Raw genomic sequence first — 25422 nt, forward strand, 5'->3', positions numbered from 1 at the left:
ACGCCTGCAAAGTGTATTAATCTTCCCATCTTCTATGTGGTTGTCTTCCAGGTATTTTTTCATCTCTTGGTATCCATTCAATAGCTTCCATTATCCATCTTTGATCAGTTCTTCTTGCAATGTGTCTGGCCCATTGCCATTTCAGCATTTTCACTCTTTCAGTATTGTCACATATTTTGGTTTGTTCTCAGATCCATTCATGTCTTTTTCAATCTCTTCTTGTTACTCCAGGCATACATCTTTCTGTACTCCTTTGTGCTGTCCACAGTTTCTGTATCATTTTTGCTTGAAGCGACCAGGTTTCACAGCCATAAATGAGCTCTGGTAGTATGCATTGATCAAATAATTTTCTTTTGAGGCAAGTGGGTAGATTTCTTCCAAATGCACTCCATCCAATGTTTACTCTTCTTTTGATTTCTTCCATAATATCTCCTCCTGAACTTATTTGTTGTCCAAGGTAGACATAACTTTTGACTTCTTCCAGTATCTGCTGTACTTTTCTTAGATATAGCAAACATACATTTTGTTTTGCTCAGGTTCATTTTCAGTCCAGTTTTCTGCAGCTGTTGGTCTTCAGGTGTTTTTGCAAATATGACAGTGTCATTGGTAAATCGCTTTGTTTACCAAAGTCTTCCCGTGAAGAGTTTTGGAGAGATTGTGTCTCTTTGACATACTCCTTTATAAATCTTGATCTGGTCAGTGTCTTGGTGGAGTCAGATTTTTGATGTATCATTGCTGTAGATATATTTATTAGGAATTATATAGAGCTCTGATGATTGAGTTTGTATATATTCATTTTCTCTGCATCTTTCCAAAACTCCTTGTACCTCTTGTATCTGATCCATCGTGTTATATCCACTTCTGAATCCTGCGTGTTCTTTTGGTTGGGCGAAATCCAGTGTGTCTTGAAGGTGATGTTTTAATATCTTTGTAAATACGTTGTTTAAGATGGGAATATACTAATGGTATACTTATAAGAACATAAGAAAGTTTACAAATGAGAGGAGGCCATTCGACCCATCATGCTCGTTTGGTGACATTAATAACTGAGTGATCCAAGGATCCTAACCAGTCTATCTTAAAATGTTCCCAAACTTTCAGCATCTACCACATCACTGGGGAGTTTGTTCCAGATTGTGACAACTATCTGTGTGAAGAAGTGTCTCCTGTTTTCTGCCTTGAATGCCTTGAAGCCCAATTTCCATTTGTGTCCCTGGGTGCGTGTGTCCCTGCTGATCTGGAAAAGCTCCTCTGGTTTGATGTGGTCGATGCCTTTCATGATTTTGAAGACTTGAATCAAGTCCCCACGTAGTCTCCTCTGTTCCAGGGTGAAAAGGTTCAGTTCCTCAGTCTCTCAGTAGGGCATTCTCTTCAGACCTGGAATAAGTCTGGTTGCTCTCCTCTGAACTGCCTCTAGAGCAGCGATATCTTTCTTGAAATGTGGAGCCCAGAACTGTCCACAGTATCCAGATGAGCTCTAACTAGTGCATTGTACAGTCTGAACATCACTGCCCTTGTTCTCAGTTCTACACTTTTGACAATATACCCTAACATTGTGTTTGCCTTTTTTATTGCTTCACCACATTGTTTGGATGGAGAAATTGAGGAGTCCATGTAGACTCCTAGGTCTTTCTCATGCGTTACTTCATCTAGTTCTATTCCTCCCATAGTGTAATTATAGTGGACATTTCTGTTACCTGCATGTAATACCTTGCACTTGTCCACATTGAATTTCATCTGCCAGGTGTCATCCCACAACTGAATATTATCTAAGTCCCTTTGAATAGCCTGTGCCACCAAGATTGTATCTGCTGAGCCACCTGTTTTAGTATCATCTGCAAATTTGACAAGTTTGCTTACTATCCCAGAGTCCAGATCATTAATATAGATTAGAAAAAGCAAAGGCCCTAGTACTGATCCCTGTGGAACTCCACTAACAACCTCACTCCAGTTAGAAGTGACTCCTCTAATCGACACCCTATAGTTATATATCATTATTTTGTTATATTTATGAGTTCTGTCGATCGATTCAGAGCACATTATCTGCCTTGTCATTACAATTCAGAAGTTGTAGAGCCCCATCTGTTGGATTCATGGTGTCACTGCTGGTTGCAGCTTCCCAGTTGAAGCATCTAATTTGAATACAAGTGTAAAGGATTATTTTTCTGAAATTGTGCACAGATGGTTGCTACTATAAACTGAAAATCACTGCCTAACAAAACTCACTCACACTACCATCTGTTTGTTAGGCAGAGACCAGAAAATTATATATATACACAGTACTGTGCAAAAGGTGTGAAAAAATGCTGTACAGTAAGAATGCTTTCAAAAATAGACATGTTAATAGATTGTATTTATCAATTAACTAAATGCAAAGTGAGTGAACAGAAGAAAAATCTAAATCAAATCCATATTTGTTGTGACCACCCTTTGCTTTCAAAACAGCATCAATTCTTCTAGGTACACTTGCACACAGTCAGGGATTGTGTAGGCATATAGTCAGGTGTCTGATTAAACAATTATACCAAACAGGTGCTAATGATCATCAATTCAATATGTAGGTTGAAACACAAGCATTAATTGAAACAGAAACAGCTGTGTAGGAGGAATAAAACTGGGTGAGGAACAGCCAAACTCAGCTAACAAGGTGAGTTTGCTGAAGACAGTTTACGGTCAAAAATCATACACCATGGCAAGACTGAGCACAGCAACAAGACACAAGGTAGTTATACTGCAGCAGCAAGGTCTCTCCCAGGCAGACATTTCAAGGCAGACAGGGGTTTCCAGATGTGCTGTCCAAGCTCTTTTGAAGAAGCACAAAGAAACGGGCAGCGTTGAGGACCGTAGACGCAGTGGTCGGCCAAGGAAACTTACTGCAGCAGATGAAAGACGCATCATGCTGACTTCCCTTCACAATCAGAAGACGTCCAGCAGTGCCATCAGCTCAGATTTGGCAGAAAACAGTGGGACCCTGGTACACCCATCTACTGTCCGGAGAAGTCTGGTCAGAAGTGGCCTTCATGGAAGACTAGTGGACAAAAAACCATACCTCTGACGTGGCAACAAGGACGAGCGACTCAACTATGCACGAAAACACAGGAACTGGGGTGCAGAAAAAAAGCAGCAGGTGCGCTGGACTGATGAGTCAAAATTTAAAATATTTGTCTGTAGCAGAAGGCAGTTTGTTCGCTGAAGGGCTGGAGAGCGGTACACGAATGAGTGTCTGCAGGCAACAGTGAAGCATGGTGGAGGTTCCTTGCAAGTTTGGGGCTTCATTTTTGCAAATCGAGTTGGGGATTTGTTCAGAATGAATGGTGTCCTCAATGCTGAAAAGTACAGACGGGTACTTATCCATCATGCAATACCATCAGGGAGGCATCTGATTGGCCCCAAATTTATTCTGCAGCATGACAACGACCCCAAACATACAGCAAAAGTAATTTAAGAACTATCTTCAGTGTAAAGAAGAACAAGGAGTCCTGGAAGTGATGGTATGGCCCCCACAGAGACCTGATCTCAACATCATGGAGTCTGTCTGGGATCACATGAAGAGAGAGAAGCAACTGAGGCTGCCTAAATCCACAGAAGAACTGTGGTTAGTTCTCCAAGATGTTTGGGCCAACCTACCTGCCAAGTTCCTTCAAAAACTGTGTGCAAGTGTACCTAGAAGAATTGATGCTGTTTTGAAGGCAAAGGGTGGTCAAACCAAATATGGATTTGATGTAGATTTTTCTTCTGTTCTTTGCATTTAGTTAACTGATAAATAGATATGTTAATTATATATTTTTTTATTATATTTTTGGAAGCATTCTTACTTTACAGCATTTTTTCACACCTGCCTAAAACTGTTGCACAGTACTGTGTGAACATGTTGTATGTTTGCGCTTGAAAGAAACTGTGCAATTTTACATCAGTTTTATTAATATTGACTTTAACATGTATATCTGTAATTATTATAATTTTTATTTCTGGGCAGACACCCTTATCCACGACTTACAACATATGTACATTACAAAGTGCAAGAATACAGTTAAGTACAAGGCAATTCAAAGTATAATATAGTATAATTGAGTAATTACCAAATCTAGATGGCTAGCCTCAGAGCCAGAGAAAGTCATTAGGAATGAACAGAGCACACCGTCCCACATCCATTATAGCAAGCAGAGAGCCTTAGATCTTGCTTCATGTCTGCCCACACTATTATTGGATTAACCCAAGTCTCTGACACTGACACTGCTACAAAAGGCATCAGCAATCATTATACAATGGATATATGAATTGCTCTCTTGACTAATGATCCAAGCAGCATTTTGAGAACATTTTGTTATATATACATTCAAATTTTCATATAATTAATAAGAATACCGATTTACTAGTAACATGTGTGAACTCCTCTGGCATTCATAGACTGTTGTCTCATTTCACTTATTTGAGATTCCACAAGCCACTGGGTAAATCAAGGTTAATTGATGTACATAGAATATAATGAATGTAGCAGTCTGTGATGTATCTATTTTAGATGGAAAAACCTTTAAAGCTTTACGAATAACTGGATGCGGGGAAAATGGACTTGGTAGGCAAATAAGTGGACATTTTTGTTTGAACTATAATTTGGGATTCATAATAAAGTAGTGTGATGTATAGCTCCCTGTGGGTATATTATCAGTTGGAGAGGAATACATTAGTGAGACAAAAAGTCACATTGTGGAGTCAATACAAAGCAATGCAATATGTGGACATACAGTTAGGTCCATAAATATTTGGACAGTGACACAATGGTCATCATTTTGGCTCTGTACACCACAATGGATTTGAAAGGAAACAATCAATGTGCTTTAAGTGTAGACTTTCATCTTTAATTTGAGCCATTTTTATATGTGGTCCCCCCAATTTTAGGGGCTCAAAAGCATTTGGACAAACTAACATAATCATGATTTAAATTGTGAGTTTCAATACTTAGTTGCAAATCCTTTGCAGTCAATGACTGCCTGAAGTCTGGAACCCATAGACATCACCAGCTGGGTTTCTTCCCTGGTGATGCTCTGCCAGGTCTGTACTGCAGCTGTCTTTAGTTCCTGCTTGTTCTTGGGGCATTTTGCCTTCAGTTTTGCCTTAGAAATCAAAACAAACCAATCAGAGAGATAGCAAAAACATTAGGTGGCCAAATCAACTATTTTGTACATTCTTCAAAAGAAAAAACGCACTGGTGAACTCAGGAACACCATAAGGCCCAGAAGACCACGGACAACAACTGTGGTGGATGACAGAAGAATTCTTTCCCTGATGAAGAAAAACCCCTTCACAACAGTTGGCCAGATCAAGAACACCCTCCAGGAGGTAGGCGTATCTGTGTCAAAGTCACCAATCAAGAGAAGACTTCACCCGAGTAAATACAGAGGGTTTACCACAAGACGTAAACCATTGGTAAGCCCCAAAAACAGGAAGACCAGATTAGAGTTTGCCACAAAACATCTGAAGAACTCTGCACAGTTCTGGAACAACATCCTATAGACAGATGAGAAAAAGATCAACTTGTACCAGAATTATGGGAAGAGAAGAGTATGGAGAAGGGAAGGAACTGCTCATGATCTGAAGCAAACCACCTCATCTGTGAAGCATGTTATGGTTCCCTTGTATTTATTGATGATGCGACTGCTGACAAAAGCAGCAGGATGAATTCTGAATTGTTTAGGGCTATATTATCTAATATTATATTAACGGTGTAATTCCTACACCGTTCACCCAATTTGGATGTAACTACCCTCAAATTAAAGATGAAAGTTTACACTTAAAGCACATCTTGATTGTTTCCTTTCAAATCCATTGTGGTGGCGTACAGAGCCAAAGTGATGACAATTGTGTCACTGTCCAAATATTTATGGACCTAACTGTATCTCAGTAAAGTTTGTTCAGGGTGCTTTGACTTTTTTAAAGGAAGATTGTTTGTGTGACACAGTTGATTTAAGGGAAGACCCCTCTCAAACAGAAAATGCTGCTCCCATCTCCCACAATCATTTTGAAAAGCAGGTACCTATGGGCAGTGTGAGGTCAGTGTCAGATTGTTGTTGTTGACTGTCCTTGTTCACGTGCCCAGGAGAAGGCTGCAATCTTCCCTTCCATGGGTCTTCAGCTCCTACTCCTTTATCAATTACAGAGATAAGAGTGGAAAAAACTCATAAAACGAATAAAGCAAGACATCAGGAGAATCCATTACGCTAGGCAGTGATCTCCCTGCGTTTATACTGATGCAATAAGGACAAAGGTTCGGGAAAAGGAGCACACATATTATTCCTTATGAGACACGTTCATGTTTCTGTAAGTTCTTGAATCAAACCTGATGTAACGCCTGTGTTATTCACACAGGACTTTCTTTCATTCAAAACATGAGTACACATAAGTCGAATATCTTAATTTAATTAGTGGAATCAGCCATCTTTTAAATTGGAAGAAAATGCCTGATTGCTAACTCATTCAATTATTTGATCTGGAAATAGCATGATTTACTAGTTTAGGAATTATCAGTGCATTCTTATCAAGTTGTCACTGTCTGGATTTTATTTTTAATTAATTTTATTCCTGGGTGACCAACGCTAATCACACTTGTAGACACTACAACAGTACTGATTGACATGCTTATCACAAAACCACGCCAGATCTCAATATTTTAGTTAATTGGAATTTCCTCGCCTTAATTTCTATTTCTGTTTCCACAAAACAAAACTATTTTTAGGACATTTCACAAAAGCATACAGAAAAACATTCCAATAAAAAAAAAAAAAAAAAAAAAAAAGTCCCGGAAATTCCCGGTTTATTGGCAGGAGAGAAAAATTAATTAATTTGAACCAAAAATATATTCTTAGCCCTGTCTCTTAGCACTGTCTACACTTTTACTTTTGAATCCTGTTGTAAACTGGTTTTGAATTTATGGAACATTCTTGTTTTTAACAGCAGGTGGCGCAAACATTAATAGCACATCATGTAACTCAAACACCTAGAGAACAAAGGGTAAGTGTACAGTACATGGTTTAAAAACATAAAAGCCTAACTTACTACAATAAGTGTGAAAATATGTAATAGTTTTTTAATTGTGTTCTGTAAAGTTTGGTTTCATTGCAAGAAGTGATGACTCTCTTTACCCCTTTAGCATAGTCTGAAATGCGATTCTTTTACTTATTCTGAAACTTTCTGGCAAAGCCTTGAATAATGTCTATTCTGTTTTATCTCAGATAAACATTTGCCATAACCTAACTTTAATTCATGTGATCTGCACCGTTTCCTTTCTCTGAATTACTATTACTAAGAAAATACTAATAACGTTCGCAATGTTCTTTAGTCTTGTCACACGATTTGTCTTGACTGAGCCAAACTCTAATTAACAGACAGATAATGCTGGGCCCAGCATAGTTCTCATCATGTGATTTAACCAATAAGCAGCAATGACATTAACTATGAGAAGAAGAGACAATGTACAGTATATGCAAGATGGTAAATGTTTGAACCAATCAAGGCTTTAAGGGAAGGCAGAGTTATGATTTTGACCCAGAACAGAGATTTCTTTTTTGTCAGTGACCTGCTGTACCAAACAGACAGTGGTATTTCACTGAAAAAGACGTGCAGTTGAACTGAACATATTGGCCACTGAAGTGAATATTTTTCGCTTTAATGGAGTTGCACATAAATCATTCTCTAGCTATTCTCTGCAGCCTTTCCGCGCCAAAAGGAAAATGTTCTCTGCATGTTGCATCTCAGTCCTCTGTATGAGAAGTTGCTCTAAGGATGTTCCCATTTGCACAAGTTGTTAAGTCTGAAATAAGCAGTCTGTTGATGATGCATCTCCAGTAACATATATTCAAAATTCACTGACCAACCCTTTATAATCAAAGGTACTGGAACGACGGACAAATATCAAAACACAACTGACCTTATTGCATTTAACAGGTCTGTAGGCCCATGCATAGTTATCATGACCGCTTCAGTCGTTTTGGTATATAGACGGAGAATTGTGTTTCCATTACTCTTGCAACTAGAAGCTGGTCCCTGTGGTGTTTAAAATCCCTTTTGTGTGCTAAAAAGCTTGCACTGATCACCTGATAATGAGACATGCATGTCAGATAGAAGTCATGCAGATATATATTGAAACCTTGGTCTTTCCAAATGTCAGAAAAGGTGACGAGAGAATGTAGCAGTCAATATGTTTCTCAATAGTTTTCTTTTTAAATGTTTGATAAAAAGACATGTAGTGAAATGCAGATGGTTTCTTAGGCAGAAAGTTTTGTAATATTAAAATAAATAAATAAAAAGTGCAATGGTAAGAAATTGCAAAGAAAACTAGATGGCGCTATAGTACTTTAATATATCAATCGGCATTCTCCTGGCATAGTCTCTGACTGGTTTTTCCCTTCAGATAATCAAATGGTATTAAGCTGCACTACAATCCTTTTGGCGCCTAACCCTAACCCTTATGATGACCCTGGAAAATCCTTAACCTTCATTCCTGTCCAGTGGAATCTACCATGACCATGTTTGGGAAAGTAAGAAAGCAAGCCAGATTGCTCCTTGTTGAGCAATAAATCCAATCGGTGTATCACAAAAATCAAAAAATGTGTTTACCTGTTTTCATTAAACTACTTTAAAGAAAGCAATTACAAGGTCTGGAAAACAAGCTCACCAGATGTAAAGGTTATGCCACAAGCATGTCCTTCAAGAAGTTATACAACATGATAAACTGTCTAAGAAAATTGTGCACACTGGAGAGAGATCTCTGCTGAAAACAAATAAAATGTAGCTGGTGTAGTAATTCTGCTTCTGCCCTCTAGCTTTATAGGGGAAACTGGGCAGCACTCCACAGATTCCCAGCATTCAACAGTAACAGTGGCGTGAAAAATAATAGTTGAATTTGTAAACCTTCTTATATGACATATTTACAGCCTTATTTTCCAAATATTGTGGGGAGGGTTTGCCTGGAAAGATCACTGTTCAAAGAAACGATGTAAGGTTTCAAATGTATCTTCACAGCTGCTTGAGCATAGACCTCAGAAGTCATTTGTGTGTTAAAGGTGATATAGACAGTATTAAAGAGTTCAGCGGTGGGGCGGGGCTGGTGTTGATTTATTTTTGTACTGTGGTTTTTCTTGCTCCACTGCAGGTAGAGGGAGATTCTTTGCAGCATGTCAAGGCAAAGGTTTGCTTTAACTGGCTCTTGGCAGCTGATACCTGCTACGAAGTGGTTTGGATTCAAACTGTGCTGTCAGGGAGATGCAGCACAAGCAGACACCCTGCAGGGCTTCACCACAGGACCAACTTTTGCCTCTTTATTGGATGACTATTTGAGTGATAAAATGTGATCAAAACAAGGGTAAATGTACCGGTCTTGTTTGTAGGAGTTGTTTGTGATCTTTTCATTTTTACAAGTGTTGAGAAGTAAGAACCCCGTTGTGTCTTTAAAAGGTGAAGCAATTCTACAGTTTTTCACCTAAATAGTGTATCCAACTAAATAATATGCCTAGGGAAATGACAGTTGACATTCCTAAGAAGGATTATCTGTAGTAAGCAAGCGAGATCAAGTTTGTCTCATGTATTCTGAATAGCCTGATCTTGAGTTGCAATGCCTTAAAGAGTTTCAGAGGTTAGTTGATGTATTGGGCAAGCAAGCAAGACTTTGTTGCACAAAAGAGGAATGTGGCTGGCACCTTTGAGCCCCCAAGGGCAACATTATTGAGACTGAATAATGATATAAAAGAAACCATGTGCTCCAAGTCTTGCCCAGTGCAGAAGGAAGCAGACTGACAATCGTGTGCCATGCATTATTTACAACAGCCAATGCTGGCCAAAGAAATCAGCTGAGCTCCTTTAATTTATAAGCAAGTGTTTATTATTTGATCATATTACGCTATTTGACAAAAATAAAATAAACAACATATACAAATACATCATAACATAGCTATTAAAAAAGGAAAGTTGATTTACTACCACAGTTTGAAACAACCACAACACAAACAAATGGTAAAAAGGAAAAAAAAAGCTACAATGCCCTTATACATTTCATATCACGTATAAAAATAAGTCTATCTCCATAAGTACAGTTACAAGAAACAGATATGTAAAATAATTAAATAGTGATACTTTAACATGTAATATACACACACCGGCAACAAAAATATATAGATTGCACATTTCTCTATAAAGATCAAGTTCAAGTATGATGCAATCCTTTATGGACTGACAAGTTTATTTTTAGATTTCCTGTCAAGGCAATCTAAATAGAAATCCCCCCCCCATACAGTGTCCAAACGCTCTGTTTTTATATTACCAGCTTTTAAGCCCTGTTTGTGAAGTCCACCGCATTATCTGACATGTGGATTGTTGATGTTACGGATCAAACCAGGTTTATGTAGCTTACTTAGGTAACAAAGTACAAAAAGGAAAACGGCAATGAGAAGAAATAAAAATAAAAAATCAGTCAGAGCAAATAAAAGCTGGATTTTGAGTCATCAGAGCTGAAGATAATTGATCTCTCTTTGCTGTTGTTGTTGAAAAGATCATTTTGTCCTTTTTCTGTTTGTTGGAAAGCCGTGCTCCTCTTCTGAATCATCCACTAAATGTGTGCAAGGTGTGGGTTGAGAAGTTTCTAGTGTGTCCTCTATTTCCTAGAAAACTTCCTCGACAGCTCATACCCTGGGGAAGAGCAGCAGCATAGCGTTGAGTCTGTGTCTTTACCGCTGAGTGTGAGATTTCATCAGCGCTCCTGCAGAAAACGAAAAAGAAAAAGGGGGGGGAAAGTTCTGCAGTGCTGTGCTGTCAGGCCCCCCCCCCCCACCTCATCCTCTCGTGCTGCCACAGACTTAGTCACCCCAGTCTCTGTCCTTTAAAGATTGCTTTTATTAATAATTTGTTTTGCTTGTTTGTCGGTTTTCTGACACTGTATCTTCGGGCTTCCTAGACACAGCCACCCTGCCTTCGCTCCGTGGAAGGAATGTGCCTGGAAGGTCTTTGGCGGGAGTCTAAGGCATCTGCAGAATTGTGGAATTCGTCAGAAAGTTTCAGCACTGGCTGTGCCGCCTCCTGCTCATGTCCGCCTCAGCAGCTCTCGGAGTTTCTCTCCTCGGTTGGTGCTCTTCCAGGCGGGTCTCAACCGCCTCCCCAATAGCTGGAAGGTGACTCTGTTCTCGGGTAGGGATCGTCTCCTCCTCCCGTAGCCCAGGGGACTGATTTTGTCCATTGGAGCGCTGCCGTCTTTATGTTTATCAGTCAGCTGGAAGAGCCGGTGTGCCAGGTCGTGCACTGAGCAAGTTCCTAAGGAGCAGCCCATTCCCTTCGACTGGCTCACTGAACTCTTATATCTCTTCACACGGATATTGATATCGTTGCTGGAGGAGAGAGGGAGAGAGAGAGAGAGAGAGAGAGAGAGAGAGAGAGAGAGAGAGAGAAAAGAGGATTAATCTACAGCTCGTTAATGGATCAGATTCCCCAAGTACTTCATTTTTGTTTTGTTATGTTTCTAATTATTTACTCCTGGCTGCCACTGTGTCTAACTAAAGTGCTGAAATTACACATACAGAAAAAAAAGAGCTGTTTTCTCATTCTTACCTGGAATGGGGATTCAAAGTGTCCTTGACATCATCTGGTCTGACGAAACCCATTTTAAAAGACTCTGCTTCACTCATCTCCGATGCAGACAGGCTATTTACATCCCTTTTTGTTCTGCTCTGCACCCAAATGCTCAACCTGAGAATAAATCAAGAGCTTTATGAGACACATGACAGACATCTCTCTATGAAACAGTCAGTAAAACAAGAGGTACACTTATACAGATAACTTAGAGGATGCATACTCTGTGACTAAGAAATAAAACCTATACACAGTCAGTAAATGAAAAGGTAATGAAATTGATCATGGCTATTCCTGTATTTTGAAATAAAGAATAGGCAACTTACCTCTTTTTCAATTGTGAAGTCAAGTCTAGTTTTGCACTCTCCACACTGAGGACAATGATGGTTAATAAACACCAGCAGAAAAAGCAAATCTGAAACAGCAGTTTCATTTTGGCTGGAAACCTGTTGACAATAAAAAAAAGAAGAAGGCAAGTTAGTAATTTACTTTTTTATACAGTACAATGTAATAATCCCGAGTCCTGTCCTCTCAGCCCCCCTGCCAGCACACACACACTCAGACTCTCCAGCTACCACAACCTATATTCCTATCTCTGTTCCACTTGCTTACACAAGAGAGTCCAAAAGCCAAGTATTTGCAGTTATCATTCATTTATTTTAAATGTCAGGCTGAGGTTACATTTTGTTCAACAAAATAAACTCCCAACAAGCTGCCTGGCCTGTGTGCAGCGCAGGAGTGGAAAAGGACATGATTTATTGACCCGACTTTTGAAAAAGCCAAGGAACACTTTTCCACAAAGATTCCCTGAGAATTACACATTGCTTTTTTATCCCTCAGCAGAAAACGTGTTCTCTACTGTGGGGGTTTAAGAAAATAAAGACCTTATTCTACATTTGTCTTTGCACCCACAGTCATGCTTCAGAGATGAAGACCCCATCAGACAAATTACTGTACACCTAATAAAACAGGAAATATAGCTAGCTAGGACCGATGCACTTGTGTCCCAAAGTCACAGAGAATTACAGCAGAGAAGTACAGCAAAAACAACTTGTGTCAAAGTTGAAGAATACATACCTGAAGATGGTAATAATCCACTGAAATAAGTCTTGATAGAGCCTGCGGCCAGACGGTATCCCAGAAGCTTTCAGGTTGTTAAGGCTGCTGTGAAGTAGCTCAGTTACCCTGCTAATGCTCTGACTCTCCCAGCCACAAGTGTGTGCCTTTATAGTAATGGTGGGAGGGGCTCCCTGACTGACAGGCAGCATCAGATCTTTCCGTAAGCAGCTCCACTACTATAATCCATGTTTGCCTATTATCATAGCAATATCATTTTAGAAGAAAGGGGCATTCAGTGTGTCTAAAAAAACATAAAGTGCAGCTTAATACAGTGAGAAAACTGATTTTAGATTCAGAGCCTTACCTGATGTTCTACTTTATTTTAACATATGACTGTCCAATTATATAACTATATATATATATGATTAGTCTTCAGAGGGCAAGACTCAGTAAGTTCTGGTTTCCTTAGCAAACCTATGGAGAGGTTATGATTTCAGAATGCATTGACTGAAGTTATTTCCCCCCAATATCATTTAAAACTAAGTTTGCAGGCTATACTCTTAACTGGGACCCTGCACGGATAAGAAACTTGTCTACCCATGGCATTCCAGCCACCTACACATTTCTACACATTTTTATAATTTAAAGAATGTTTATGCATTGTTTCTGACAGCTTTGTCAGCAGATATATATATATATATATATATATATATATATATATATATATATATATATATATATATATATATATATATATATATGTATATACAGCTGCTGTGTCAGTATGATTTGAGAAATGACACATGCTAAAACCCAGGATGCATATCTTCCTTTATTTGAACTATTATAGTGCATATGTTTGCTAAATATAGACTGATTGAATATTACAGTGCAATTGATATAATGGATAATAGCCCTGTGAAGATATGCTTACCCTATGCATTTATTTTTAAAGGTCTAAAGAAAGTATAATAGGCTAAAGGGATATAAGGAATATTTATATTATTGTAGCCTTTACTGTAAGATTTTCTTTTTGACCTGTTATGATATTCAGCTACAATCTGATCCATCTCTCAACTTTACAATTCTGAAAACTAGTTTGACATGAACCCCTGCAGAGAATATGGGTCCTTTCTTTTGAATGGTTGCTTTAAGTAAGAGACTCATATAAGTCTTCTTCTGTGGGTATGTGAAATTACTAACATGAAGGAGAAGTGATTTGATCATAAACAGCTTAACCTGGGAATAAGAATAAATTTCCCCTTTGCGCCTGCCAGTATTAATTACTATATAAATATGCAGGTGAAGTGAACAAGCTGATTACGGGAGAGGGGGGGGGTAAATAAATGTTGTAATAAAACCAAAACATCTGAAGCAAAACAATGTATATGTCACGAAAGGTCATCATCCAGATGTTTATTATATGTCCCCTGAGGTCGATTTTAGCACAAGATGTTATCTGAATTAATCCTGTTTTTCATAACATTTAAGCAATAGCTGACCCAGCCTTAGTTATTGTATGTGTACTATCACGGGTTTGATGTGTCGAAATTACACGTGTGAAAAGAATAAGAATGTCAGCTTTAGTTTTTTTGTTTTTTTTTTCTGAATGGAAAGAGACATTAACTTAAAATAAATAAATCCAAAAATCCATAAATAGACACACAAATAAATAAGAGGAGTACACAAATGCTTCAGCTTTAAAGTTGATTGCTTGAAGACCTCAGTGAAGATGTATAAGAATCCCAAGTATGTTTTTTATGACAACGTGTGGAGTGTTTTAACAGAATACTGGATGTCTTTAAAACAACTGATAAAGTTTGTACTTGCAAAACATGCACATTTTAATTGATAGACAAATTCCTACTCAATTGCTATGTAAATATTTAGTGTATTTCTTCTTTAGTAAACCGCTTTGTGCATAAACACATTCCATCCTACCTACCAGTCACAGAGCTGAGACAGAGGATTTTGTTAAAACAATTGCCCTCCTGTAAATATGTATAGTATCTGCCAATAAATATTAAAAATTATGCTGGCTGATTTGAAAGATTTGTTTATAGAATATGTTTTTTTTATCCTACCCCTAAAATCACTGCTCAAAATGCCATGATTTTGAATATACTTAATATTAATTAATATGGTAGTAAATTATATTACTGATTTATCAGTACAAAATTATTAAATAAACTGAAAACATTTTTTTTCTGTCTTTGTTCCAGTAAAAAAAATGTTTTGTATTCATTGATTTACTTTGAAAATGATATACATTGGACAATTGTTGTAAGAGAGGTTATAATGCAGAATGAAGTCTTGCTAAATTAAGAACATAATGACATAATGTAACAAAAAAAGGAGGGAATTTCTAAGGTATGTGATTACTGTACTGGCAATTAACGGATGACTGATCTGTTATGATAATTGCCCCCAGCAAAACTGAAATCCCTCTGTGCCCTATTTCAGATGTTCTCCTTATATGGTTCATTTGTTTAGATTGCGCAACAATCTTTTAGGTCATGCAATTGTTTCAAACTTCCTCCTTATATAGGAAATATTTGTGTGACTGAATATGTCCTGGAAGCTTCCATATCTGTCATTTAATTGATTTCTGATAGGAATTTCAAGAACTCTCTAGGAGCAAAAGTATTGCAACACTAAGCTAGCAAAGGATCAACTCCACATTACAAGATCAGGCTTACATGCACTGAATTAAAACCATGATGCTATCAGCAGTGTATAATACCACTTGCGTGAATCACTGGGAAGTTTTGATTGGAACAAAAAATAAATGGCATAAGCTAATATTTGGTCTTTATTTAATCAGCAAACCTCATTCTGGGTATAGATGGCTATGGATTCTTAAAAGGACTGGAGTTTGTGATTAATTACACTCAAGGATATGAAATGAAGCTGAAGAGAAATTAAGAGAATAGATGAGTGCAATAAAATAAAAATCAAAGAACTAATTCACAGTACTGACGCAGTTTCATGGGCCATATATATATATCTCAGCGTAACATTTAAGGGTACATACAGGGGTTATATAAGAAAATACTTTTTGTGTTCAAATGCCAAAAGCATGATATGTAACAATTGTAATTGCAAACTTTATAGTGTTTTAATACACAGATACAACAAGCACACATCTGTTTGGGTGACCCCCAAACCCAGTCATTCTTAATACTCAAACACCCAGTATTCATTTTTCATGAGATCAATTAATTTCTGTGGTTATTGGAACAAGGAGCCAATATGCCAAATTGTTATCAATCATCAGTTGTGCTTAAAATAAATGCCTCTCATAGATTTCAGACAGTTTCCTTGAAGTTTCATAATTTTATCTTGATTCTCTAAACTGGGCAAATACACACCTCTTTGAAGACTTTCATGTCCCAGCAACAGTTAATCATATATACATTTTCCAACCCTTAATATCCTTACTCCCAACCCTAGCTCTACTCCTTACCCTAACACCTCACACCGTAAACCTAACACTACACGTGTACATACAAGTGGTTTTGTGCTGACAATACAATTTTCTATTAAATCAAGTCGGTTACAATGTTTTTTTTTTAATGAAAGCAAACATCATACTTCTTTCATTCTTGTGAGGAATATATTATTCAACCTGAACCAAATGTAAGTCTTTTAAAGCTATTCTGTTCCTGGCAAAAACAGGAGAAAAGGAGAATCCCAGTGTTTCAGTGTTTTTCCATACCAAGGCACGTTTGTTTTTATCCTTGGCAGAAGTTTTAAGGGCCCACCTAATATTAACGCTCCTCGAACCATGTGACAACATATTAAAGACTGCAGACATGCAGGACAGTGGGAATACCTGCAAGGCTAAATGGCGTCCCTGACTGTCTTATTAGACCAGCACATGACCTCGATGCTGTATGGAGCCTGAATGAATGGTGATAACAGTAATGGACTCCTGGGTCAATGCTGAAGGATGTGTGGGCACTTCAAGAAGCAAAAGATCAACATCATATTGGAGGTGTTTTTTTTTTTCTTTTTACCTCAATATAAAATAAAATATAAATATAAAATAAAATGCACTCCTTTCTTGTGCAAAATACATAGTGCATAGTGAACAGGCACAGAGCTAGAACTACATGGTTGCATCCCAATAAGACAAGGATCAAGTTCACAAGCCCACAACTTGTTCAGTACAAACAAGAAGTATTTACATTCAGGCCCATTATATTATATATATATATATATATATATATATATATATATATATATATATATATATATATATATATATATATATAAAAATGAAGTACAAACCTAGGAAATTGATTCCCACTATATCAGGTATAATTCAATATACACAATATAGTAACAGCTCTATTTCTGTGTCCGATATAAATGGCCCACCCTGTGTGAACTAAAATCCCCCTATACAATGATTAAGGTTATTATGTAGAAGAAATGAAGACAATAGTGGATATAAAAACGTGGACGTGATGTGGCCCATAACGTGTTTTCATTAGCTAATCCCTTTAAGAAATGCTTGGCATTAATTAAAGGGTCTTTTTTTTTAAACTTCCTCTGGCTCTCCTGTTAGTCATAGCAACAGGAGTCTGTTTTTTTAATTGAAAGGGAAATTGAAGAGCGTGTTTAATCGAAAAAACATCAGATGGGGAAGAATGACAAATCCCAGTTTCACAATGTCCTTCCTATAGGATCTGTTCTTTTCTATCACCTGCATTTGTATCTAGTTTCCCAAAACATATATTGTTTTCACAGTTTTCTAACAATGTGTTGTGTTGAAACAAAATCCTGGAGTGAGCCTCAAGAGTACCTAAGAGTACCTGCAGTTGTTAACAATATATTAAGACTGGCATGAATATTATGATGGATGAGAAGCATTCAGCCTGTTTATTTATTTTTTAACTTTTTTTATAAATACATAAGCAACAATAATAACTATATTGTTATTATTATAATTTTATAAGCATATTTTGTGTTTTTTGTCCCACTCAAGTTTCCAAGATGTTTTGCTATAGCTACGATCAGTGTTTCCACTCTGTGCAGTAAGCGATACCTAGATGATAAGAAAAACATTGGGTTGAGGAGTAAGTATTTTTTTTCTAAATAACCTCCTGATTACTATACCAAAAATGTGATTAGGTGCTAATTTCCCTAATGGAAATAAATCATGGTCTCATTCAAAGGCCAAGGAAAATAGACTTCAATCTGTAGGGTGCTGAAACAGCATGAATGTCAGCAACTGATTCTCCTAAGACAATCGTTATAAAGGTGAGACTTTACAGGGAGAAACATTTACCGAATACATAAAAGGGGAAAAACACAATAATGTTTTATGAGTTTAGTTATAACCAAGTTAACAGCACTGTGGATAAATAGAGATCTGTAATAAAAAGACAGCAGAAAATAATAACATTCAGAACAAAAGACTGCCAAACCACAATAAACCATTTCAATAAAATGTGTGTTCATGTCATTATAAGTGTGTGTGTGTCTGCATGTGTATGATTTGATTAAATAAACAACTCTAAGAATTACTCTAAATCCCTTTCCGCATCACTCTGTCCTGAACCTCCATGAGTTTGAAAATATAATTCAAAAAGGTTCGGTCATTCTAATACTTTTGTATATGGAAATTGTAACCAAAGAATAATCTATAATATGTAATTCGTTTGTAATGTGGAATGTGGATACAAGTCTGTGTACTGTTTAAATTATCTTAAAACTATATTTTCTGCAAAAGTAACATAATATGTGGTCTATCTATACATACAAAGAAGAATTACAGATATACTAAAAATATATTTTTAAACCCACTACAAACTACAGATGACATTGCTGGTGCTATTGAAATTATAAACCCTACTTTAGTATACCCCAATGAGAAAACTATATACAAAATAAAATAGGGGATATCTGTTTATTTAACAATTAAAGGTTGTGTGAAAATGCAAACCCATACAATTATTTCGGAATACCAAAACAGTAACTGCTGACTTTAAAACTGAGCTTGTTTTAACATTAATGCATATTTTCTATACCAATAATAATACATATTAATAATTGTATTGTAAATCATTAAACACACCCATTCCCCCCCTACGTATTACTGTATCACATTTGTTTAGCAGTATAATAATGTATTAAATTCATCTTTATGCGATTGTGGCAGCATTGAAACATAGGGGCTGTTGCAATTGTCTGGAGATGTGATTGTAATCTGCAAGGTTTCAACACTAATATAAAACCGTATGATCTCATCAATATTAAAACAAGTCAGGATTATGCCAAAAACATGCGAGATCACTCCCCAAAATAATTAATATTAAAATGTTATGATTGCTGTTGCTGTTGTATGGTGTGTGACCTAATTAGACTGAATTGTTTAGAGTAGTTAGACCCGATGCATCAATATGGGTATGTTGTCGTTTTGATTTAATGTTGATTGGCACTTACAGAGTAGGTACTACTTTATTCACTTTGAATGCAATATTTTATATGGGCTGTATATTACGCCTACGCTTATATATATATATATATATATATATATATATATAATATATATATATATATATATATATATATATATATATTTTTTTTTTTTTCTTCATTTTTGTTATTGAACGTGTAGTATTCATGTACCAACCATGCCACCATTTTTAAGACAGCCTTCAATTTAAACCCAAGTTGTTTAAAAAAAGATTTTATGGTCGGCCTTAGCAGATATCCCCAAAAAGGAAGCAATTAGCCTGGCTGCAGTAATTACACTGTGCGCTTCCAACAGGAAACGTTGTAACAAGCCAATGAAGAACTGAAAACTTCTCCAAATCCGTTTTTCAAATGCAATCCTTAGTCGTGCTTTTGTTTGTGCTACTTTGTGACATCAGTAGCTTAAGCATTGTTACTGTGCAGCCAGGTCTCCTGTTACATTTCCTCTGTGGCGAGTGAGCGGCTGCTACTGCTTGCTCCTCAGTTCTGCGCAGGTGCTGAGAATTCCAGCGCTCCCATTGGCGGAGCAGCGCAGAGCCGCGCAGAGCTGCACAAATCTGCGCTCCAAGCAGGCTTGCTGTGATGATCCCGCACGGCTGGATGTTTGTAAACCAGGCGGCTCACGCCCATACAGGGTCACTTCACAGCCACACGCAGGCGCATTACCCGCACTTGTGTCAAATATGGCTGTGCTTTTGGAGAGAGAAAAATGCTGAATTGTCTTGGTGGTGATCGTAATTTGAATCAGACATGGCGAGGTTGGCAGATTATTTGATTATCGTGGGATACGATCATGAAAAGAGCGGTGAGTTGTTTCCAGGGACCCGTCTTCTGCTGGTGTTGAAGGTGGGGGTTTCCTCAGGCCGTACACAGCCAGTGCGGGAATGGGAGACTGAGCCCAGAGACTGGATGCTTGGCACTCAGTTGCACTTCATTGTGTGGGAGGTTTTAAATGTTTTGCTTTGTGGTGGTTTAGTACGCAACCTGCTTTACAATAGTAACTCTACACAGGAGCAATAAAGAGAAAAAAACACATTATACAATCCTCTTCTGTTTTATGGCAATGAAGCTTTAGAGGAACAGCACGCCTGTCACATCCTGCGTGAGCGAGCGGCCAGCGGCTCCATTCGGGATCTCTGAACGCGGCGCTTCCCTTCCATTGATTGAGCCGCGGGCTGCCGAGCGACGGACGCAGAAGACAAGGCTTCTGCAAATCCATACAATCCTAAGCAAAAAACGTGGCGCACATGGAGGTTTTTGCTTTGGTACTGTTTCACCTTCCAGTTGTATCTTGATGTGCTTGCCAGTGCACGTATTTGTAGTCAGCATTGTCTACCGTCAGGGTCATTTCAGTTGCTCTTCGTGCTCCAGTGGTTTTTTGCTGACTGAACGGGGCTTTTTGTTTCACTGGCATGTTGTATTAGGAAATGCATTGCTGAGGGGGTTGGCCTGTCAGAAATATGTCAACATTTTATACACCTACAGGTGTCTGCAAACAGGAGCATCAGCTGCCATAAACGGGCAATCGTCTGGATGCTCGCATATTGTACATTGCGATCAAGTACATCCTTTTCTTTTCAAACTCATTGGTTAAATATATATATATGATAACAAAGACTCATTGATTTGATGCTCCACGAAAGCTGAATGGCTTTCTCAGGAGTCGCAGCTCAGTCGGTGGACAGTAATCTTCTTAGCATCCACTGATCTTATAATCAAGGCTGTGGCCTGACATTTGACTACAGATGTCATCTGTTAATGCATAATGGCCGGTGTTGATGTGACTGCATGGCAGGCCGGAGTGTGAGCAGCACATGAGGATGCTGAGGGGGCATGGCTGGATCAGCTCTAGTGAGGGATTGGCTGTGTCATGATATGTGCAATGCATGCTCAATATTCATGTCAAATCTGTGGTCATAGTTTGAAAGTGCACTGCATGTGGAAGTTTGTATTTGCTTTTATAACTGTATCCCACCTTGACCTTTTGAAACACTATTTACTTTTCTAAAGATTTGAGTTAACCACTTTTCTTCAATGTGTTTTACTGAGGGACTGATTGAATCAAAACTTTGACCCACCCGCTAATAGAAAACTACAAACCTGTACATCATAGCGGTTACATTTCTGATTAGAAGAAAGTGGCATCTAACTGAAAGTGAAGCCACACCTGAGTACAGTTCTGTAGTTTTCTACTAGCGGGTGGGTCAAAGTTTTGATTCAATCCGGCCCTAAATACCCACTTTACACACTCAGTCTCAGTACTGGAGGGAAATAGGAACAACATAAATGCTTCTATGGCCATTCTTGTTGAATTGTGCTTTATATTAAATGACTAATGATGGGGTTAAATCTACATATATACACACACATACACATACAATAGAGGTTATATTAATAAGGGATATTAAATATTGAGCAAATCTATATAGGCTACTATCTATAATAATAATAATCTTTAATCTAACACCCTGGAAAGTAAGAAAGCTATCCTTCACTATATTTGATATTGCCTGCCTGTAATAAGGCTCTTTGCTAGTTTACATTTCCTTTGGTTTTCAAGAAGGCGTAACAGGAAATTATATAACTTGGCGGTTTCCGTGTGACATAGTAAGTGTTTGTTGATTTCGATAGAATACCTTTTTAGTGGTTTCACTGTGGTCACAGTTTTTCCAGGGGAGAACTCATGTATGTACATTACCGTTCAAAAGTTTGGGGTCACTTCGAAATATCCTTGTTTTCCATGAAAACATACATGAAATGAGTTTGAATAGGAAATGTAGCAAAATGAATAAGAAATATAGACATTGACAAGGTTAGAAATAATGATTGTTAATTGAAATAATAATTGTGTCCTTCAAACTTTGCTTTTGTCAAAGAATGCTCCATTTGCAGCAATTACAGCCTTGCAGACCTTTGGCATTCTAGTTGTCAAGTTGTTGAGGTAATTCTGTAGAGATTTCACCCCATGCTTCCTGAAGCACCTCCCACTAGTTGGATTGGCTTGATGGGCACTTCTTACATACCATACGGTGAAGCTGCTCCCACAACAGCTCAATAGGGTTGAGATCCGGTGACTGTGCTGGTCACTCCATTACAGACAGAATACCAGCTGACTGCTTCTTCTCTAAATAGTTCTTGCATAGTTTTGAGCTGTGCTTTGGGTCATTGTCCTGTTGTAGGAGGAAACTGGCTCCAATCAAGTGCCGTCCACAGGGTATGGCATGGCGTTGCAAAATGGAGTGATAGCCTTCCTTCTTCTAGATCCCTTTTACCCTGTACAAATCTCCCACTTTACCACCATCAAAGCACCCCCAGACCATCACATTGCCTCCACCATGCTTGACAGATGGCATCAAGCTCTCCTCCAGCATCTTTTTATTTGGTCTGCATCTCACGAATGTTCTTCTTTGTGATGCGAACACCTCAAACTTAGATTCGTCTGTCCATAACACTTTTTTCCAGTCTTCCTCTGTCCAGTGTCTGTGTTCTTTTGTCCATCTTAATCTTTTCTTTTTATTGGCCAGTCTGAGATATGGCTTTTTCTTTGCACCTCTGCCTAGAAGGACAGCATCCTGGAGTCGCCTCTTCACTCTTGACGTTGAGACTGGTGTTTTGCAGGTACTATTTAATGAAGCTGCCAGTTGAGGACCTGTGAAGCGTCTGTTTCTCAAACTAGACTCTAATGTTTTTGTCCTCTTGCTCAGTTGTGCACCGGGGCCTCCCACTCCTCTTTCTATTCTGGTTAGAGCCAGTCTGTGCTGTTCTGTGAAGGGAGTAGTACACACCGCTGTACGAGATCTTCAGTTTCTTGGCAATTTCTCGTATGGAGTAGCCTTCATTTCTCAGAACAAGAATAGACTGATGAGTTTCAGAAGAAAGTTCTTTGTTTCTGGCCATTTTGAGCCTGTAATCGAACCCACGATTGCTGAGGCTCCAGATACTCAACTAGTCTAAAGAAGGCCTTTTATTGCTTCTTTAATCAGCACAACAGTTTGCAGCGGTGCTAACATACATGCAAAAGGGTTTTCTAATGATCAATTAGCCTTTTAAAATGATAAACTTGGATTAGCAAACACAACGTGCCATTGGAACACAGGACTAGCTACAGTAAATCATTTACTACATTAACAATGTCTACACTGTATTTCTGATCAATTTTATGTTATTTTAATGGAAAAAAAGATTGCTTTTCTTTCGAAAACAAGGAAATTTCTATGTGACCCCAAACTTATAAATGGTAGTGTATGTGTGTGTGTGAGTGTAAGTGTGTATTTACCTTAATCATTGACTGGATGAAATCTAACACATTTTAATTAACACATATTTTGATGGGCTCTGTTCTGGCAGATCAAACAGCTGTTTACCATTATAGATTTTGTTTGTTTTTAAAATCTGAAATGAGGAAATGTTTTTTTTTTTATGGCAAAAGGAAGCATATCAGAGAGAGCCACAACAGGAAAGAGTTTTCAGCAGGATGATTGGAATTCGGAAAGCATTTTTTTTCCCTCTACAAGCTTTAATGCACACGGTTTTGTTTTCCCTTAAAGAAGTTCAAGCTCTAGTAATTTTACAGAACTACTAGGAAATACCCAGTAGTCTATCAATTTAATAATCCAATTATACATTTCACATTTTATAGCACAATCTATGTTTCCACAACCATTTAAAATGGTTTACTTCTGTGAACTCTTGCCTTTGCCTCATCCAAAAAAATCAATGTGTCTCTTTATTTTTATATAAAGTAGTAGAAGTTAAACAATCCTGCCAAAAGTTTGCATTTTCCTCAGTAGTTACTTGAAAGCAGTTTTCATTGTTACACAGATCAGTATTCCACATGCTCATTACTCTTTAAAAGTTGGCTTCCTTGAAATCACTGAACTGTACCCTGCTCTCGATGAAAGTTCACTTTTTTGGAATATCACTTTGTGAGGCTTTGGACTACATGCTACCCCTGACTGAGAGGAAAATGTCACCTTTACTTCTGTAGTTTTTCTCTATATAAAAGAGTGGTGGATTGATGTCGTGAATATTACATTTATTTATTTATTTATTTAAAAGAAAGCCAATGCACTTTGATCAGGCTGTCAGGCTGTCCCTGTGGTCAGGCTGCTGTGTGCTGTGGTCCAAAACTGGCTGCCAAGATCCACCCTCGAGGTGGCAGCCCTCAGTGAATAAAATTTGGACTTCATTGTGAAACAGTGTGGAATCTTGAATGTGTTGAAACTCACCACTTATACTAATAAACATGGAAGGACCAGATATCCTTCAGTAGTAGTAGACTGGCCATGTAATCTGTAGAGATATAAAAGGCACTGTAATCAGTATGGTGACACTTCGGACAAATGCGTACTACCAAGACTGAGTTTAATGTTGGGGACCTATCCATTTCCTGACTTCAGTCCCATCAAGCACACTGGGGATAAGCTGTAACAGTGCATCAGGAAGACATCCCACAGACAGAGTTCCCTCCTTCCACTCGAAACTGCTCTACAGGAGGAATGCCTTGGTGTTCCTGCAGGCCTCTGTCAGAAGGATTGCAGATGTTATTCAGGCTCACAGTAGGCCTACATGCTATTACACTGATCAGCCATAACATTATGACCACCTGCCTAATATTGTGTAGGTCTCCCTTTTGCTGCCAAAACAGCCCTGACCCGTCGAGGCATGGACTCCACTAGACCTCTGAAGGTGTGCTGTGGTATCTGGCACCAAGACATTAGCAGCAGATCCTTTAAGTCCTGTAAGGTGCGAGGTGGGGCCTCCATGGATCGGACTTGTTTGTCCAGCACATCCCACAGATGCTCGATTGGATTGAGATCTGGGGAATTTGGTGGCCAAGTCAACACCTTGAACTCGTGATTCATCAGACCAGGCCACCTTCTTCCATTGCTCCGTGGTCCAATGTGCCCATTGTAGGCGCTTTCGGCAGTGGACAGGGGTCAGCATGGGCACCCTGACTGGTCTGCAGCTGCGCAGCCCCATACGCAACAAGCTGCGATGCACTGTGTGTTCTGACACCTTTCTATCAGAACCAGCATTCACTTTTTCAGCAATTTGAGCTACAGTAGCTCGTCTGTTGGATCGGACCACACGGGCCAGCCTTCGCTCCCCACGTGCATCAATGAGCCTTGGCCGCCCATGACCCTGTCGCCGGTTCACCGCCTTTCCTTCCTTGGACCACTTTTGATAGGTACTGACCACTGCAGACCGGGAACACCCCACAAGAGTTGCAGTTTTGGAGATGCTCTGACCCAGTCGTCTAGCCATCAC

At 38.4% G+C, this 25422-nt stretch overlaps 2 protein-coding genes across 3 annotated transcripts in view; one reads left to right on the top strand and one right to left on the bottom strand.

Moving 5' to 3' along the window:
- Positions 1-9848: 9848 nt before the first annotated feature.
- Positions 9849-12791, bottom strand: LOC136747718 (pro-adrenomedullin). The gene is made up of 4 exons (XM_066700842.1): positions 12685-12791; positions 11934-12053; positions 11587-11724; positions 9849-11366 (listed from the first exon to the last, which is right to left on the bottom strand). Exons 2-4 carry the CDS (start codon positions 12038-12040, stop codon positions 11066-11068), a joined length of 546 nt encoding a protein of 181 aa, XP_066556939.1. The 5' UTR covers positions 12041-12053; positions 12685-12791; the 3' UTR covers positions 9849-11065.
- Positions 12792-19788: 6997 nt separating this feature from the next.
- sbf2 (SET binding factor 2) overlaps positions 19789-25422 on the top strand; it is a 132914-nt gene continuing 127280 nt past the window's right edge. For both annotated transcript variants that reach the window (XM_066700843.1, XM_066700844.1), the window contains exon 1: positions 19789-19957. In XM_066700843.1, coding sequence (XP_066556940.1) covers positions 19903-19957 — 55 coding nt within the window. In that variant the 5' untranslated portion in view covers positions 19789-19902. The remainder of the gene's footprint in view (positions 19958-25422) is intronic.

The sequence above is a fragment of the Amia ocellicauda genome, chromosome 4, assembly GCF_036373705.1.
Source record: "Amia ocellicauda isolate fAmiCal2 chromosome 4, fAmiCal2.hap1, whole genome shotgun sequence".
Taxonomy (NCBI): Eukaryota; Metazoa; Chordata; class Actinopteri; order Amiiformes; family Amiidae; genus Amia; species Amia ocellicauda.

Coding starts and splice junctions, on each gene's coding strand:
- LOC136747718 (XM_066700842.1), bottom strand. CDS start 12,040: ATGAAACTGCTGTTTCAGATTTGCTTTTTCTGCTGGTGTTTATTAACC. Junction 11,725..11,933: donor ACTTCACAATTGAAAAAGAG/GTAAGTTGCCTA, acceptor ATTTATTCTCAG/GTTGAGCATTTGGGTGCAGA. Junction 11,367..11,586: donor ACTTTGAATCCCCATTCCAG/GTAAGAATGAGA, acceptor TCTCTCCTCCAG/CAACGATATCAATATCCGTG.